The sequence below is a fragment of the Alexandromys fortis genome, unplaced genomic scaffold, assembly GCF_014885135.2.
Source record: "Alexandromys fortis isolate MF-2015 unplaced genomic scaffold, M_Fortis_MF-2015_v1.1 scaffold_159, whole genome shotgun sequence".
Taxonomy (NCBI): domain Eukaryota; kingdom Metazoa; phylum Chordata; class Mammalia; order Rodentia; family Cricetidae; genus Alexandromys; species Alexandromys fortis.
In genome coordinates this window covers 1,622,394-1,640,701 of record NW_026068031.1, presented here as the reverse complement: position 1 = coordinate 1,640,701, position 18,308 = coordinate 1,622,394, and the positions used below count along the sequence as shown (strand labels likewise).

Below are 18,308 nucleotides of genomic sequence, written 5' to 3'. Positions count from 1 at the left end.
GCACATGATATGATATATATATATATATATATATATGGGTTTGCACATGATATGATTGAAGAAATATTTCTCCCACCTTAATCCCCTCTTTCTTAGTATACCTGGGGAGACCAGGCTTGTCGTACAAGGAAGGATTTAATTGAACAGACACTAGGTGCTCTAGGGGCCAGAGGAGTATTACATGTGTGGTGGAGTGTGGTTCAGAGGACATATCCCGAGGCCAATCAGATTTAAACAAGGACAGGATGAACAGATTCCTGTCTCCAGGGATAGGAAAGCTTATGTACCGGTGTGGAGAGAGGTCATGATAATAAAGGTTTCCGACTTAGGCTATGGGTTTGGAATGTTCTATGGGTTTCCTCTAGATGAGCTTTTTCGTTCCCTCAGCAGGGTCATGAGATAGAAATGTGGTCATCTCCATCTTCTAGATTAAGACTGGGGAGAAGATGCCCATGGGCACTGGACGCTGCCCACGCTCCTGTAATAACTCCCAGGGTCACACAGGGGATAACCGGGGAGGTGAAACTCAACTGCTGTGGATCTCGTCTACCGTCCGCCATCCACCATCATGGATGCTTTCTGCGGGGACATTGAGTATGCCTCCCACGAGGCTCCCTCTCAAACTGTGTGGTCACAGTTTGTCCGTTTGTCTTCTCAGGCTAGACAGCATACCATCTGGGGACAAGGACCATGTCATAGGCCACTGGCACCATATCCCTAGCACAGTGGTATTCCTAAACCTTTGATGAATGGCTGGAGAAAGGAACATGCTAGGAACAGCGGTGACTACCTTGTCCTCAACAGAGTGTGTGGCAGTGTGACAAGTGTCTGCAGCAGGAGAGGCTTACGGGACACCAGGCTGGACTTGTCTGGAGAAGACTGCATTGTCAACCTGGGGACATGTCTAGAAAGGTTAAGCCATAGGATTATTTAGGTGAGGTCCCTGAAGCCCAGGCTAGAAGATCTTCTGAGTCATGTAGAAGATGATGAGGAGCCTGGATGGCGTTGAAAGCAATAACAAAACGAATGAGGCAAACAAGGCAGGCCTTCTGACGGAAGATGCACAGCAGTGATGGCGATGGCCCAGTTGGTAAAGCACTTGCCTGAAAAAAACGAGGACCTGAGTCTGATCCCTAGAGACCACATGACAAAAGCTGAGCGTGGTGCACAAACTTGAACCTTAGGAGAGGCAGAGACAGACAGACCCCTGGGTCTTGCTGGCCAGTAAGCCCAGCCTGCTTGGCAATGTCCCGGCCATTGAGAGACCCGTCTCTTAAATAAATGGATGGGACTTGAGCAATGATGGTAGAGGTTGTCCTCTGGTCTACACACACACACACACACACACACACACACACACACACACACACACGGGAAAGGGAGGACAGAATGAGGAAACCCCACAGAACCTGGCTGTGGCAGAGAGCATGAAGGGTTTTAAGAGTAGAGAGAGAGGTACTGATGACTCCTGGCATCTTGGGTTCTGGTATCTGAGACCCAAAGGGAGGCTTAACTGGAACATTCTGAAAGGGGAAGGAAGGACATTTGCAGAGTGATGAAACTTGGCCTTGAAAGCAGGGGAAGCGTCAGGAGGCCCAGGCAGGAAGTCTTTCTTTTCTCTCTTTATTAGTTAAATGTTTTCATTTATTTTACATCCTGACCACAGTTTCCCTTCCTTCCTCTTCTTCTGTTCCATTCCACTGCCCCTCCCCCACCGCCGCCTCAGCCCTCCCCATTCACCCCTCCTCTGCTTCTGTTCAGAAAGGGGCAGGCCTCCCATGGATGCTAACAAGGCATGGAATATCAAGTTGAGGAAGGACTAAGCACCTCCCTTTGTATTGAGGCTGGCTGAGGCAACCCAGCATGAGGAATAGGTTCCTGAAAGCCAGTCCAAATGCTAGGGACAGGCCCTGATCCCATTGTCAGGAGAACCATAAATAGACCAAGCTACAGAACCCATATGTCGAAGGCCTAGGTTGGTCCTATGTGGGCTCCATAGCCATTGGTCCGGAGTCTGAACTCCTATGAGCCAGGTTAGTTGTTTCTGTGGGTTCCCTTGACACCCCTGAGTCTACAATCCTTCCTCCCTCTCTTCAACAGGACGCCTGGGTCTTTCCCAGTGCCTGACTGTGGGTCTCTGCATTTGTTTCCATCTGTCTCTGGATGAAGGCTCTCTGATGACAATTACGGTGGCTACCAATTTGATTACAGGAGATGGCCAGTTCAGGCACCCTCTCCACTATCCAGGCAGGAAGTTTTAACAGAAGCAGTGGACTTTGGTTTCCCTAAAGGTGATAGTAGTCCCACAAGGTGGCTTAGGATTCATGAATAAGTCTGCTCTGCTCCTGGTGCCGAATCTGTCAGGTTGTTGTTTAGGCCTATGGGTGGACAGAGGTCTTCAGAGGGAAACACCCATAGGCCTCCAAGTGAGTAGGAGCTGCCACCATGGTAACGGGTTCCCATCCTTGACTTTTCTCTGTTTATTTTCCCCGGGAATGTTGACCATTGTATTTATTATTTCAATTACTTTTTCCATAATTGAATTATATTTTACTTTTTAAGCTAATTAAAAACATGCTAGCATGAACCTCACTAGCCTCAAACACCGCCTTATAAGGCACAATAGTTGAGAGAAGATGGTCTTAAAATCAAGAGGCCAAGATCTGAGCCCCCTGCCGTGGTCATTTCCTAGCCATGACCTTGGGCACATCCCAAAGCGTCTTTGAACCTTGATTTATTTGTCAAGTGATAATACGGATATATATGCTAGAGTTCCTAGGAAGGCTCAATAAGAGAATGTGTAAAGACATTAGCCTATTGCCTGCTTCATGGATATTGTCAATAAATATTTGTTTTCTTTGTACAAACTGACAAAGGCACTTAGCACCCCAGGGGACTCCCTGACTGTGTTCTGGGCACTAGGTATTGGAGTTGTCAGGTCTACGGAAGCAGTTTGTAAAATGGAATGAACTGGCAAAAATGGCCCGTGTTCCAGATCCCCTGCTATGGCCAGGCCCCGCACTCTGCCCTTTGTGATCTTGGGCCGACACGGATCTCACTCTGTCTCTGTGGTCTACAAACTTCTCACCTCCATTTTACAGACAAGAAAACTGAGGCTTGGGTGAAGTCACTTGCCCCAGGCAGGTCACGTAGCAAACTGCTAGCATTCTGTTGCCATGGTTTTCAGGAGGACAGGAAACTTCACGGTTTGGTTTGTGGTTTTTCTGTACCTCTCTTCCGGGTGCTCAGGAGCAAGTTACATAGTGTTCTGAAAATGAAAGATTTGCAGCGTCTATCTCTTCTTCCTGTTATTAACTGGGGGCCACATTCACGTCTAATAAATTCCTAGAATAAGCCAACAGCAGTCCTTGGGTTACCACCGGGCTTGCTGGGCAGCAGATCCTGGGTCTGGACTCAGAGGATAAAAGGCAGTGCCAGGCCTTGAGACTGGTGTCTGTAAAAGGTCAGGGTGTTAGCTGGGTGTGATGGTGTATGTACCTGTGATCCTAGTACTTGAGAGGTGAATTCAAGAAAACAGGGAACTCAAGGCTAGCCTTGGATACATAGTGAGTTCAAGGCCAGCCTATGTTACAGGAGACCTTGTTGCAAAAACAAAACAAAAAAACAAAAGAACTACACAAAAGAAAACAAAACAACAGCAAAAAGCAGAAGATCACCACACACAAAAAAATGTCAGGATGTTACAACCTACCACTCCCCCAGCTCTGTGATCCTATCCAGAGAATTAAGTTTAAAATAAGCATCATGGGTGGTTTGAAAGAACAAATGACATCACAGGAATGCAGCTGCTGGCCTCGCCGGGTAGGTGGGGAGACGGGAGTTGGCAGGCCCTGGGTGGATGTTGTGGCTAGGGACATAGATCATTTTTCTATCATGGCTGAGGGGGCACCTAGACCTTTCAAGGCCCAGAGGAAAGAGAACCACGAGGAGCTAGAACAGTGAGGACTTAGAGAGAATCTAAGCTTCTGGATTTTCACAGTGGCGTTTGTCCAAGGATATGTAGTGGGAGTGGATTCCAGGGTTCCTGGAGGCAACCGGTTCATCTGGAATCCAGCCTTGGAGGCCCACCCCCAGTGTGGGAGCCTTGGCCTGGCCAGAGGACTCCGTGCCCCTTACACAGCTACAGGTGCACACAGCGCAGGGATAATCTTGTATTTCTCTTATTTTGAATCCCGGGAGCCATTGTTGGTCCTAAAAGAATACCTAGCTATTTAAAGTGGTCCTTAGGGCTGAGCAAGGCTGCCCTGAGAGTACATGGCTGAGCTACATCTCTCCTGGGGGTTGGCCCCAGTCTTGGTTTATTGTGGATGCTCCCCACCTGGGGAACTGGATGTGGGCTTTCCTCCACCTCCAGATGGTGCTGCAGAGAGAACGGGATGCTGACATGGTGTGTGGAACTCCAAATGTCCATTGAGCGGCCTGGCAGCCCAGGGTCCTTCTGACAGAAGGGTATGTGTGAGGCACTGTAGGGTGTGGGCTCCACTCTGAAGGGTTGAGACGGAGAGAATATGATGACATCAGGATTCTGAGGGGCCATTGGGACCAAAGCAGAGCAGGGCACATGCCCTACCTTACCCTTCTCAGCCTCCATCCTTCTGCATCTGCTTCTTCCTGGCAAATTGCCAGATGCAGAATGAGGGCCCCTGAGAGAAGCAAGCTAGGGAGGTCAGCCTCAGGCACTGGGGAAGCTGGGTCAGGAGTAACAAGCAGAAAATACACGGAACATCTTCCAGCTGTATTCTCCAAAGACAGATAAACCACAGTTTGAATCCTGGGCTTGCCATTAGGGGAGTCACGTGTCTTTCTCCAGACTCAGGGTCCTCGCCTGAAGAACGGGATTCAGACCTTGTGTGACTGGGGTAAGATTCTGGGTAAGGACTGGGGGTGGCCTGCTTGTCCGTAGTGACGATGCCCTCGAGCAAACTCTGGGTGCTGTGATTTGTGTCCCAGCTGAAGGAGTTGAGCGACAGAGAGAGGGGCTGTGTGTCTGTACCATGGGCAGACGCTGGGAATGTGATGCGGCTTGTGGCTCCCAAGGCCTAGGCTTTGTCTCTCGGACACTCACTCCGTAATTGCTTTCAGTCGCTGCTTTCAGTCTCTGGGAACCACTGGCTCAGATACCCACTGCGTGCTCCAAGTTGGGCTGATGAAAATGTGCCAGAGTCATTAAGTTATCAGTAGGGAAGGCAGCCGCTTCTCCCCGGCAGGAAGGATTCTGCTCTCTGCTGCAACCGGCTTTGTTCACACAAACTGCCAACCCCCCTCCCTGCATCCTCCCCCCCCCCAGCCCCAGCCAGCGATTGGAGTAAGACTAAGGGGGATAGGGGACATGCCGTCCCTGCTCTGGGACAGCACTGATGGCATGCTGTAACTCTAGCCTGGAGGTCCCATGTGGAGAACCCAGCTCTGGACCCGGAATGTGGGCAAAGCTATTTCTGCAGCTTGACAGATGGATCCGCCCCAGGGGGAAGGAGAGAGAGGGAGGCAAGCTGGACTTCCCTTGTCACGGCCATTGCTCTCCACATGCGCGGTGCCAGGAACACAAAATCCAGGTGCTTGCTTGCCAAGGTGAAAAGAAGGACTTTAGGCTGTGCACAGATGGGGCGGACTGGTCCCAGGAGTGAGGGCTGCAGAGGTGCATGACGCAGAGGAGTGGGCTCCGGGGGAGGGAGACTGTAGTGGGAAGATGGGGGTTCAGCCCTCTCTGCATGCTTCAGCAGTCTTGGGGCTTAGTCTGATTCCCTGTGTGCGACAGCTCCTTCCAGAGCGGGATTGCTGACTTGATAAAAGGGGAGCAGATGGTGCCGATACTTTCTTTTCAGAATGTTATTTTTCTCCTCACCTTCTTTTCCACTGTACACCATTAGCCCAGACTTCAGAGGAGAAGCGGCTAGCTCCCTCCCTTTTGGGGTTTATTGTCTTTGCCGGGGCCCCTTTGATGGCAGTGGCGGGGGAATGATGGCAGCTGATGAGGACTGAGACTTACCATGGGCAGGATTCTCTTTTAAATCGCTCTCTTGCCTCTTTCTCCTTCTGGTGAGATAGGTGTGCTGTCGCAGTGGGCCCCATTTCAGAGAGGGACCTGCCAGTGTGGAGAGGCTTAGCAGCTTACTCTAGATGAAGCAGCCGGCGGTTTCCGTCAGAGTTCAGACGTGGACCATTGGGGTGTCATTGCAGCCCCTCACCCCATGACAGAGCTGGCTAGGGCCAGAGCAGCTGATCATACTGCAATGGTGGCCAGTGAGGTGCCCTAGGCAGACTTCTGGGAACCCACTCTCGACTGCTTGGGGCCTAGGTTCACCCCGGTAGATTTAAATCTTTCAGTTGGAGTCACTTATTCCGACATCTCCCTTCCCAGATTTCCAGTGCAAGATAAGATCAGAGGGTCCGGAAAGAGCTCAGCTGGTAAACTGCTTGTTTTGCAAGTGTAAGGGCCTGAGTTTAATTTACGGAATCCATCTAAAATGTAGGTGTGGGAGGAAGTGCTGGCAATCTCAGCCCTGGGCATCTAGAGACAGGTGTTCCTGGGGCTCACTGGCTGTCTAGCCTGCCCTATAGTAAGCTCAAGGCCATCTGGGGCACGCGTGTGCACATGCATGCACGCACTGACACGACAATGAAGGACCCTTGAAAGTGTTTCAAGATGGCGGCCACAGACCATGAAACCCAGCATGAGGCTCTTTCTGATTGCCCAGCTCAATTGTCTATGAAGTTGGCCCCTGGTGTTTGGAGTGACGACTGGAAAGTAGAGTTAAAGGTCAGAGGGCATCCTCTCCAGCCTGTCTGGGCAATCGCAGCAGGGTTTCTAACCCTTTCTTCTTCTTTTTTTTAAAATTTATTTATTATGTATATAGTGTTCTGGGCACCAGATCTAATTATAGATGTGTGTGAGCCATCATGTGGTTGCTGGGAATTGAACTCAGGACCTTCAGAACAGCAGTCAGTTCTCTTAACCTCTGAGCCATCTCTCCAGCCCTGCAGCAGGGTTTCTAAAGCACTCCTACCCGTCAAAACGTCGCCCTCTGGTTCCATTGCCGTTCCATCAGAATAAATCAGGGAGTCAGGGCTTCCTCTCTCACCCAGTGATGATGTCATCTGAAAGACCAAGTCTTAGCGTTAGCAGCTTTGTTTGGAGCTCCATTAACTCCAGGTCCTCCTAATTCTCTCTTTCAAACTACCCTGCCTACTGCTGCCTCCTTACAACCTGTGGCCTGCTCAGAGACCTACAAATCAGGACACCCCCCTCCTCATCCTAGTGTCTTCTTCCACCAGCTGCCCTGCCTTCTCCTACAGCCCTGCTGGAAGGAGTAATCTATTAGTAAGCTATTAGCCTGTTGCTATTCCCCATTTCCTTGAGCATGCCAATGACCTGCAGCATTGTCTCATACTCTAGGAGGTCATGGATTACTTTCATGCTGTGGTGGCCCCCTGAGGGTCATATGCAATGGTTTCCCCCACCCCATTCTCCATCCCTTTTGGCCTTACTTAGTGCCCCTGGCTTTAAGCCTGAGTCTACTCACCTTTAGAGTGAATTAGTTACTTTTCTGTTGCTGTCATTTAACACCACGGCCAAGGAAACTGACAGAATAGCAAGGGTTTATTTAGGCTCACAGTTCCAGAGGCATCATCATGGCAGGGAGCCAGGGTAGCAGGCAGGGCAGTAGTAGCAGGTGAGAACTCATATCTTGAGCCACAAGTAGGAAGCAGAGAGAGTAAACTTGAAATGGCTTGAAGTTCTTAAACTTGGAAGCCCGCCTCACATTGACATACTTCCTCCAGCAAGGCCACACCTTCTAAGCCTCTCAGATAGTGCCACCCACTGGGGACCAAGTGTTCAAATGCTATGGTGGGGACATTGCTTGTTCAAGTCACCACAGTGGGGATGTGCACTGCTATGAACCTGTTTGCTTGTTACACTCAGCGTCCCGACTTGTGAGGGGCACTCGGGGACTGAAGGCAGGAGCCGAGGCTGGGGGCCTTGATGCTGCTGCTTCTGTCCTGAACCCCCCTCCTGTGCAATATTCTTGTGGCTCTCATGTGACTCTTTCTTAACTATTTAAAAAGGGTTAGTCCCTCTCCACAGTTTCCCTTGGTGTGTCATAACACCATAACTTCCAGTGCCACTGTGCCTATAGCCAGTCACGTCTCTTTCCATGAGAATTAAAGTAGCACATGCTCATTTCCTTCCTTCCTTCCTTCCCTCCCTCCCCCTCCCTCCCCCCTCCCTTCCCCTTCCACTTCCCTCCCTCCTTCCCTCCTTCCCTCCTTCTCTCTCTTTTCTTTTCTTTTCTTTTCTTTTCTTTTCTTTTCTTTTCTTTTCTTTTCTTTTCTTTTCGGTTTTCTCCTATAACCTTCTAACAACTCATCCATGCCAGGAACCTGGGAGTCTTCATTACCTCTCTAAGCTGACATCCCAGTGCCTGTCAGGCAGACCCCATGCTGGCCACTGCAGATGTAACCTGTGCGAACGGATGGACGGACGGGGTCTGTCTCACTGGCTGCCTGTAGGATTGATGTGGATTAGTCCCAGGAAGGTGAAACCCGGGGTCCTGATGATTGGCAGGACCTCCCTGGGGAAGGGCATTAGAACTAAGAACTGAAGGATGATTAGATGCTCATCAGGCAAACTGGGGGTGGGGGGCAGGCTAGGCTGAGGGATGAACATGCTTGAAGGCTCTGTGGTAAGGAGAAATAGGCCAGGAGGCTGAGAAGGAGGCAGGACCTGGTGCCAGATAAGGCCAGGCTGGGCACTGCACATCAGAGACAGTGTTGGCTGGCACTTCGTTGCGTTCTTATACCCACCTTCTACAAGATTCTATCTCAAACCCCTCTGCCCATAACTCATTTCTACCTATAAGGCCATCTTTTCCACCCATCCATCAGCCAGGCAAATAGTGTCTTGCCCCCTTCAAATTCATCTTGTAAGCAGTGTGCTAACATGAGAGTCCTATTAAAATGACCCTCTGGGCAAAGTCCTCCCCTGGTCCCTCATTGTCAGGATGGAGTCAAGCCCAGAGGCCTTTTGTATTAGCTCCCTCAACCTCCCTACTCCTTTTCTTTGCTGCAGCTTTCTCAGATGGCTCACGGTACCCCTGAGGTGCTGGGTGGATGTGCTGGGGAGCCCCAGGGGAGGTCTTGCTCATCTCATACCCTCCTACCAAGGGATTATCACTCCAGGAAGCCACCTCCCCCAACTCAAGCCATCTGCTGCCCATCTCAGCTCCCTTTCTCTACCGTGCCTGTCATACAGCCAGCCGCCCAGTCTCTCCGCTATAGGCACAGACCTTCTGCTAGACTGGGAACTATTTGGAGAGGGATGAGGGTCCCTTTGTCTTCATCCTCTTTGGTGCCACTGTCTAACATATATTAACATTTAATAAATGCGTTATTGAATGTGAGGGTCTAGTGATGAAGGAAGCACACTGTTCGAGTGAGCCATACAGGATGCAGCTCCATCCTGAGGTACTTTAGGAAGGAGTCTGGCTTCCAGGACACCTTCTTGAACTCCCTGGATCTGGAACTTCCAGCAGCCAATCACATTGCAAGGTGGCCTCCACCCCACACCCACACACTGGGAAGGTAGGTAGACCAAGTTGGTGAGAGTCAGGCCTAGGTCTTCTCAAGCTTTAGTGAGTTCCAGGATAATCTGGGTTTCCTGGCTGGGTGCCCCCTGATTGCTTGATTCAGGGGGAAGGGTGGTATCAGAGAATTTGCTTCTGTTACAAGTTCCCACGTGATACTGGCGGCGCTGCTGCTCCAGGAACCACACGCTGAGAATCTGTGTTCTAGCAAAAGAATTTGTTCTTCAAAGGATTGCTCTCTACGTGCTAGGGGAGGAAATGGATGGTTTTGCTTGGGTTTAGCTTTGTAGGTTTTAAGCGTCATTAGTATGAGATTAGTGTGGACAGATGTAGGCTTGCTTCCACTCCTGGCTCTTGTCTCTCGCACAAGTACTCCTATGTCCACACCAGCGACTCAACAAATATGTTTTGTAGAAAGTGCATGGCAGCCGATGAGGTGGAGTGGGGGATATCAGACAAGTCGATTGGAAGCCACCCTGAAGGGAAGGCGGCAGGTGTAGGCAGGATCGTAATTCAAGAAGTCCAGGGAGGGGTAACTGCTTTGAAGCACAGTGAGTTCTCATCCCTGGAGCCTGAACAGGCCTCTAGAGCATTAGTGGGAATGATATTAGTGGGCAGTTAGTGTAAGTAACTGTTAAGATCTTGGAATTTTATGATTAAGAAGAAAAGCAATGGCTGACCCTGCATTGCATAAACGGCTCACTTGGGATCATGGCCGGATCTGCAGAGGTACTAGGCCGCCTGTGCAAATACAGAAAGCAGCTCTTCTTTGGACAGGCATGCATCCCTCAACAGCAGTGTGTTTGCTGTCTAAGTGGATTCATATTCAATGATCCTGTAATTTGTTGCTTATTGACCTCAGATCATTTAAAAGGTTAAATGGAAAAGCCACAAGCAGGCAGAGAGTGTACCTCAGGGGCCTCTTTATGGCCTGCTTCCTAAGTCACATGGAACTGAGACGCAAGGCACCATTTTAGTCTGTTTTGTGTATGTGTGTGCGTGAGAGAGAGAGAGACAGAGATAGAGAGAAAAACATATATAGAGAGATATAGATATATAGATATATAGACAGAGACACAGAGAGAGAGCTTGAATTTATAGTGATAAGGTCACCAGCTTGAATTTCAAACACTCATCAAGAAAGTCCAACCAACTTCCATATTCCACAGTGTGGTAGGAGAGATCACAGTTTCTCTTGGGGAGGTCTAACTCTTAAGATGTGATAAACAAGACTGTGTCTCTTGTCCAATAGCTACCATTTACTGAACATCTGTTATGTTAGCTGGGTGAGATTCTTTGCAAATACTATTTATAATCTTTCAATTAACCTCCAAAGTATTACTATCTTCCTTTCCAGAGAACAGGCACAGAGAGATCACAAGTCTTTGTCCAGTTTCACAGAGCAAAACCTGTCCATTCATTTTTGGAAGTTGACGTAACTATAAAATTGAACCCTGATAAAGATAGTTAAAAAGTTATAGCTCTGTGAGTCTGAGTTCAGATGCAATATTATCAAGTTGAATCCGTAACTATATCAAATGAATAATACACTCTGGCCAAATGGAGCATGTTCTAGGAATGCAAGAATGGTTCAATAATAGGAAATACTAGGAAGCCAACCCAATTTACCATATCCACAACCCAAAGAAAAGCCATGTATTAGAGATACTTAAAGGGCAGTCAATAAAATGCTCCTATAATAAGACTCTAAGACAGGAATAATAGGAACTGCTTCAATTTAATAAAAACTAAAAATTAGCTATAACGTCATTCAAAACAGTGAAACCCTAGATCCAACTTCATAAAAATAAGAGATGCCCGATTCTTCCATTTAAAGCTATTGTCCTGGCTATTACTCAAAATGAATTACGCTCCTTAGAAGTAGTTTACTTAAGAGAGAGAATAGACGGTGCTTTCTATTTTTTTGCCAAGCCTGGGAGAATCTGATAGGAAAAGATAAGCTGTGAGGAGACCTTGTGGCGTTTTCTTCTCCTTAGAGGGAAGGGCACAGCCACTGAATTGGGACACCCGAAACTGGGATTGGAACTCAGGTCTGATGTTGAAGTCCTGCTCTTCCTCTCTATAAAGAATCTATGCTTTTTGGTGCCAGTGATCTGGGAGAAGGGAGAGTCCCTCAGAACCAACCTATCCCTCACTGCTCCAGCAGAGTCTGGCCAGACTTGGCCTTCTGGGAGGGGGGAAAGGATGGGCATTTGCGTGGAGAGGAGGATGGGCATTTAGCAGGGGAGAGGAAGATGGGCATTTAGCAGGGGAGAGGAAGATGGGCATTTGGGGGAGAGGAGGATGGGCATTAGGAGAAAGAAGAGAATGAGCATTTGAGGGGAGAGGAATATGGGCATTAGGGGGGAGAGGAAGACGGGCATTTTGGGGAGGAGAACGGGCATTTAGAGGGAGAGGAGGATGTTTGGGGAAGAGAGGAAGATGGCATTTTGGGAGGATGAAGAACGAGCATTTGGGGGAAGGAAGATGGGCATTTGGAAGGAAGAGGAAGATGGTCATTTGGGGTCACAGTTTCACTGTGAAGACCCCAAAGCCTCTGTTCTTGGCAATCCCATCCCTCTAAGGCTGAGGTCTGGGCTGAGTGTGGGGAGGCATGGCTGGTGGTCTGGCCCACAGTCACTTTGCCTGCCTTTTGCTGTCTGAATCCCAAGCATCCAGGGTACTGAGTCACCCCCTTTATTCTTGCCTCTAAGATGCCCTGTTAATGTTACTAGTTGCCTTTTGTCTCAAGCTGTCTCTGGGGTGTCAGAGGCTAATTGGAGCATTGAGGTCACAAGCTCTTGGCTACTACAGCCACTGGGATGCCTCAGTCCCATTGTGTTTGCGGTGCGAGTAGAGCACATTCTCCTGGCATAAATCAGAGGGTGATACATGGAAAGTTTGCTACTTCGTGCAGAATTAACCGCAGAGCAGCGGATGAGGCTCTGCAGAGGAATCCAGCAGACCTGGGTTCTGGTGGCTCTTCCACCGATGTGTTCCATGTGCGTCACTTAGTGCTGCTGGGCCTCACTGACCTCACTGGTGACCTAAGACATTGGACTGCGTAGGCTTCCAGTGAAGTTGCAAAGTTCTGATGATAATCTTCCTTTCCGTGTGCTCAGTACCATTTGAAGTACCGTGTTAAGGCCCGGAGTAGGGCTCAGTGCCTAGCATACCTAACTCACTTGCCTAGCGTACCTAACACTGTAACAAACACAACAGTCAAACAGTGCTCACCTAAGGACTCTGTGCGGTGCGTGGTTAATGAGCTCATACAGCTATCATTCCCATTTTGTCTCCAAAGCAACGGAGACAGAGTAGTAGTTCATTCACTTACCCAGGGTCTTACAGGCAGAATGGTAGAGTACACAGTATCTGTGTTCGTATACCTCTTTTGCATGCATGAGCCCCATGGTTACAGTGGTGTGGGTCTGAGGGTGGGAGGTACTTTTAAGGGGAAACCTGGCTCCGGTGTGGACAGCTGGGGACTGTTACCCCGAAGTGTGAGAGAGTGACCACAGAAGTTGCTGACATTGTCCATCACTTCTTCTTTCTTCCTCTCTAGTCTGTGGCAAGCGCTACAAGAACCGGCCGGGACTCAGCTACCACTATGCTCACACTCACCTGGCCAGCGAGGAGGGCGATGAAGCCCAAGACCAGGACACGCGGTCCCCACCCAACCACAGAAATGAGAACCACAGACGTGAGTACCCGCTTGTAAGGTTGGGGAGTGGGGCATGGGGCAGGTATTGTGGGGAGCAGTTCTTTTCTTTCCACTCTGGTATCTCCCGGCAGCAACAGCTGATGGGTCTTGGTGTTGTGCAGTAAATGAACCCCTCAGCTCAGCCAGCCACCATTCCTATGGCTGAGCTGGGCACCAGGAAAGAATAAGCAGGTTTGAATGCATGTGATCAGCCTTGTCTCCAGACAGAGGCAGGATGTAAGTGTCCAGCAGAAGGGGAGTGACCTCACCTGGCCACTGTCGCAGGCCAGACCTGTCCATCCTTTCCCTCAGCTTCTGAAGGGCCGCTCACAGCTGTTGCGAGCGACTGACGGTTGCTGGTTGACTGCTGTGGTTTTCCTGTATGGGTCACTACTATGGAGCTCTCCTGCCATCTGGATGGATATGTCACTTGGGATGACAGTTGGCTCTGAAGACTCAAAGCGATCCTGCAGATTTGTTTCTATTCTTTCTCTCCTTCCTCAACTCGCGGTTATGAATTAGGAATGAAAAGGGGGCTGGACATTCACTGTTAGACTGGCTCTCTCCCATCCTTTATGGTTTCTGGGATGACAAACGCCCCCTAACACGATGTGGTCATGGAATCTGTTGAGCTTGCTTCAAGATCTGGGTCATACTGAGATCACTGGAGGGAGAGGTATTTGTGGACGTATGATGTGGGCTTTTGCTTCGTTTATACAATTTGTTGGTAGATATTTTAAAAACTTTTTCATTTAGATTTGGTTTATTATTTCATGTATATGAGCATTTTGCCTGCATGTATGTATGTGTAACACATGCACATATATGCAGTGCCTGCTGAGGTCAGAAGACTGCATCAGGTCCCCTGTGACTGAAGTGATGGGGTTGTGAGCCTCCATGTGAGCATGAGGTATCGACCCTGGATCCTCTGGAAGGGCAGCAAGTGCTGTTAGTGCTAATGCTCCAGCCCTGGTTTACATTCTTAAAGTGAACAAAGACTCTGCCTTTTAAAAGAAGCCAGATTTTAAATTTAAAGATGACTCCTGTGTAGTTGAGAATCTCGGCTTATGGGACCGATGCCACATGGACACTTTCACCACGCGTCTGAAACCATGGGCATCCCCTGGCCAAGACCTTTGCTTAGGCTTGTGTGTGGTTCTTCCAGGCCGGTGTCCCGTGTTCACTGGTCATGCTGCCTTCTCTGTCAGTGTGCTGTGGCTGGCACAACAAAATACCCAGGCCACAAGTCTTAAACTACAGCAATTAGTTCCTCACGGTTCTGGGGACTTGAGAAGCCAAGGTCAAGGCATTGTCAGTGTTGGCTTCTAGATATCCCTCTCCTTGGTTTGCAAATGGCTGTCCTCTGGCAGCTCTGCCCTTTTCTCTCCATGCACATGGGCTCTTCTTATAAGGTCATCAGGCAGACTGGATTAGGACCTGCCTGCCCTACTAGCTGCATTGTGTGATATGTAGGTGCACGCATACGCATGCATGCGAGTCTGTCTGTCTGTCTGTGCATCTGTGTGTCTGTCTGCCTTTCACACTTACATATACTCTCAGTTGGATTTCACTTTGCTTTTTGAGACCAAGTCTTTCACTGAACATGAAATTCACTGATTTGGCAAGACTGGCTGTGGAGACCTTCAGGGTCGTCCATCTCTGCCTCCCCAGCTCTGGGATTATAGGTGCCTGCAGCTATTTCCATCTTTTTGTATGGGTGCTGGGGGCGCAGTCTAAACTCAGGTTCCTGTGTCTTCATGACAACCACTTAACAGTTGAGCTGTCTCCCCAGCTTCTTCAATAGTCTCATTTAACAAACATCACCTCTTCATTTACTACTTCTCCTCCTTCAAAAGATTTATTTTCACTTTAAATCACGTGTATATGTGTGTCTGTATGTGGGTATGTGCACATGAGTGCAGTGCCTGTGGAGGCCAGAAGAGGGCGTCAGGTCCCTTAAGCTGGAGTTACAGGTAGTTGCAAGCCACCCTATGTAAGCTCTGGAAAGCGAACACGAACAGTGCACCCCCTTAACCACTGAGCCATCTTTCCAGCACTTTGATTACTTCTTTGTCTATCTCTATCTTCAGAAGAGCCAAATGCCAAAGTACTAGAGGTTAAGCCTCAATATAGGAACTTGGAATTGGGAAAAATGTATCCTGTGACATGAATTTGTTTTCAACTTTGAGGGTTCGATCTTTTAATGTGACAGACCCTTGCTTTCTCACCTCCTGTTGCCATCTGGGCAGACTCGGGGAAGCAGGGCTGGAGGAGGAGGGTGACTTCTCTCTTTCTGCACCAGATCCTGAGTCTCTATGACAGCCGGCTCTCTGCCTGCCCTTTGGGAGAGCTCTCCTTTTCTGTCAGGGAAGAAGACCTGTCTATTGAGGCAGCTGACAGCGCCATTCCCCTTTCTCTCCTCTTTACCTTCTCGGTCTAAGTGTCTAGAAAGTCACAGGGAGCTGTCACGTCCTACCAGGAAGAGGCTGCAAATGATCTTTGGCTTTAGGTGCTTTCTGGAAAGCACAGATTAGTGACTTGTTCTCTCTCCAGTGTGTCTGTTAGCTTTCTTTCTCACCCCTCCAGTGCTAGCCTAGCTCTTGCGTTTCCTCAATGTTTGGCCATTTGCTTCTGTGTACAGGCATCCTTCTTTATGGTGTTTGGATGGCTTCCCTTGTGTTGTGTTTTCCCCCACTTCTTTAGTGTCCACAGTGAGTGGTGGTTTTGCACACTCGTGTATATATGTGTGTACATGTGCAAAGTTTCGGCAGCAACAGTAAGTGGAGGGAGACGCTCCTCCCCAGCTGTTCCTGAGGTCCCCTCCAAGTAGACTTCTGTCATCAGCACTGACATTCTTTGCTCTTTCTGCCAAGAGTTCGCATGTGAAATTATCAGTGGCATCTGTGTCCTCCTTAGGTATTGTCCCAGGGAGATCACACGGACTTGCTTAGTACAGAAACTGTGCCTTTCCTTCTTCTATACAGGGACATGCCTCATGCCTGTCTTCATCGTCTGTGGGCTCATGGGTGAGCAACATGCTCCAGTTTCCCCTCCATCTTTTTTTCCTTTCTCACCTGCTGATGAGACATGGACTTCTTCACAAAGCATCATTTGACCTCCAAGAGAGGACCATATGTGGGCTGATCTAGGCCCTCTTCAGACAAAGACAGTTCCAGAAACGCCCCTTGTTTTAATTAATTTTCTCTTTGAGGTGTCTTCTCACAACTTTGTCTCTGAAAACTCTGTACCCAGCCCTAATTTTACCCGCAGGGAACTGGGCATAGCAGACAAGCCCCTAGCCCTAGTCTCTCTGGACAAACCCAGCGGTAGCTGCTCGCCCTGGCTTCTGTGAGCCACACACACTACTGTATCGATTCACTTGCTGCTCCGAATGTGCGCTCTATTTCCTCCCACATGCCCCTGGTAAGCAGGCCCCCACCATTTTCCCGTGAGCACTAATTGCTGGCATCATTAATACCCAGTCATTAGCTGCTCTCACTGTTTGGGGCTTGGAGTGGGCTCCCATCCACACTGCCCCGAAATGCCACCAGGGCTGTGTGGTGAGCTGAACGTGACAGCTCAGCAGCATCCTGAGGGCTCAGCTCCCTGTCCTCTCCCAGTCAGGCCTCCAGAAGACCTTAATCCAGGGAGGCTAATCTGTGGCTCCCCCAGGAGAAGGTCTGGATGCTGGCAAGTGGAAATGCTGACATTCCCTTTAGTAGAGCCGTGGGATGATACCCAGGCTGCTGTCATAGAAAAAGAGCCCCACAAATACAGAAATATGCAGGGCCACAGGCAGCTGGCTCACACCACCTGCAGCCATTGGGGCCTTTTGACTTTGGTACTGCTCCTGTCCTTTGCTCCATCCCCTTCAGCTGTGTCCTCAGCAGAGCCCAAGCTCATCCCCATACCTGCAACTTCTTAACTGAAAGGATAAAGTGGCCAGCTGGCATCAGTAGTGACCTTCCCTTCCCCAGCCCTTGCTGCTCTGAGCTGCCAACTCAGCAGTCAAGTGGCCCTGCCACCTCTGCTGTCCTCCTGCTCCTCCCAGAGTTCCTCTTCTGCTCTCTCTCCTTTTCTCCTGAGCGTTCATTTCTGGGTTTCTTCCCTATGGGTTTGCCTCCTTTGCTCTGTGCTTGAGGCTCTCTACCTCAGTGACAGATGAGCAGCTAGGGAGGCTTGGAGCTTAGACCTCCCTCTGGGAGAAATGACCTTTCTGATGGGGTCTTTCTCCTCTGGGTTGCTCCCCTCCCCCTGCCCATGGATGAGGCTAGGGTATTTTTTCCCATTAGTTTCTCTTACCACATTCATCTGTATATAGTGATGCCAACACATAGCTGTGTGTGTACATGAATAAAAGGAGGGGTGGCTTGATCAGGGCTCTGAGTGTCAGTGAGATTCAGTTACTCTCCGCTGATTCTTTTAGAGCAATCAAGATTAACATTCATAATCTCAATGACCCAGGCTCACAATTTCAAAAATCTTTAAAATTCCGTTTACTTTATTTGTGCAACTGGAATCTACTAAAGATGTTTTCAGGACACTTTTGGGAGTAGTGATGAGATCAAAGTTTTGGATTTAAGCATAAAAATGATGTAAGTAAATCTGTGTTGTTCATTCATTCATTCATTGAATCCATCCATCAGTGCATCTAGCCATCCAGCCAACCATCCATCCATGCATCTATTCGCCCACCCACCCACCCACCATCCATCTACCTACCCACCTAACCATCCACCCACCCATTCATCTGTTGAAATAAGAGCAGCGGGGCTGCGTCCCCGGCACCCGGCCGCCCGCATGGCTAGCTTATGCCCGAAATAATTACACGGAAACTGTATTCTTTCAAACACTGCCTGGCCCGGCTAGGTCCAGTTTCTTATTGGCTCTTAAATATTGTTCTAACCCATTTCTAATATTCTGTGTAGCCCATGAGCTGGCTTACCAGAGAGGATCTTAACCTGCGTCTGTCTGGAGTGGGAGCATCATGGCGACTCACTCAC

The 18,308-nt window shown here is 49.2% G+C and overlaps 1 protein-coding gene across 9 annotated transcripts in view; it reads left to right on the top strand.

Annotated features, from left to right (window-relative positions):
• Positions 1–18,308, top strand: part of Dpf3 (double PHD fingers 3) — a 273,140-nt gene that overhangs the window by 175,475 nt on the left and 79,357 nt on the right. For all 9 annotated transcript variants that reach the window (XR_007595761.1, XM_050164585.1, XM_050164583.1 and 6 more), the window contains one exon: positions 13,168–13,305. Coding sequence is in view for 8 of the 9 variants with exons in the window: in XM_050164585.1 (XP_050020542.1) it covers positions 13,168–13,305 (138 nt within the window). In the remaining variant the exon portion in view is untranslated. The remainder of the gene's footprint in view (positions 1–13,167; positions 13,306–18,308) is intronic.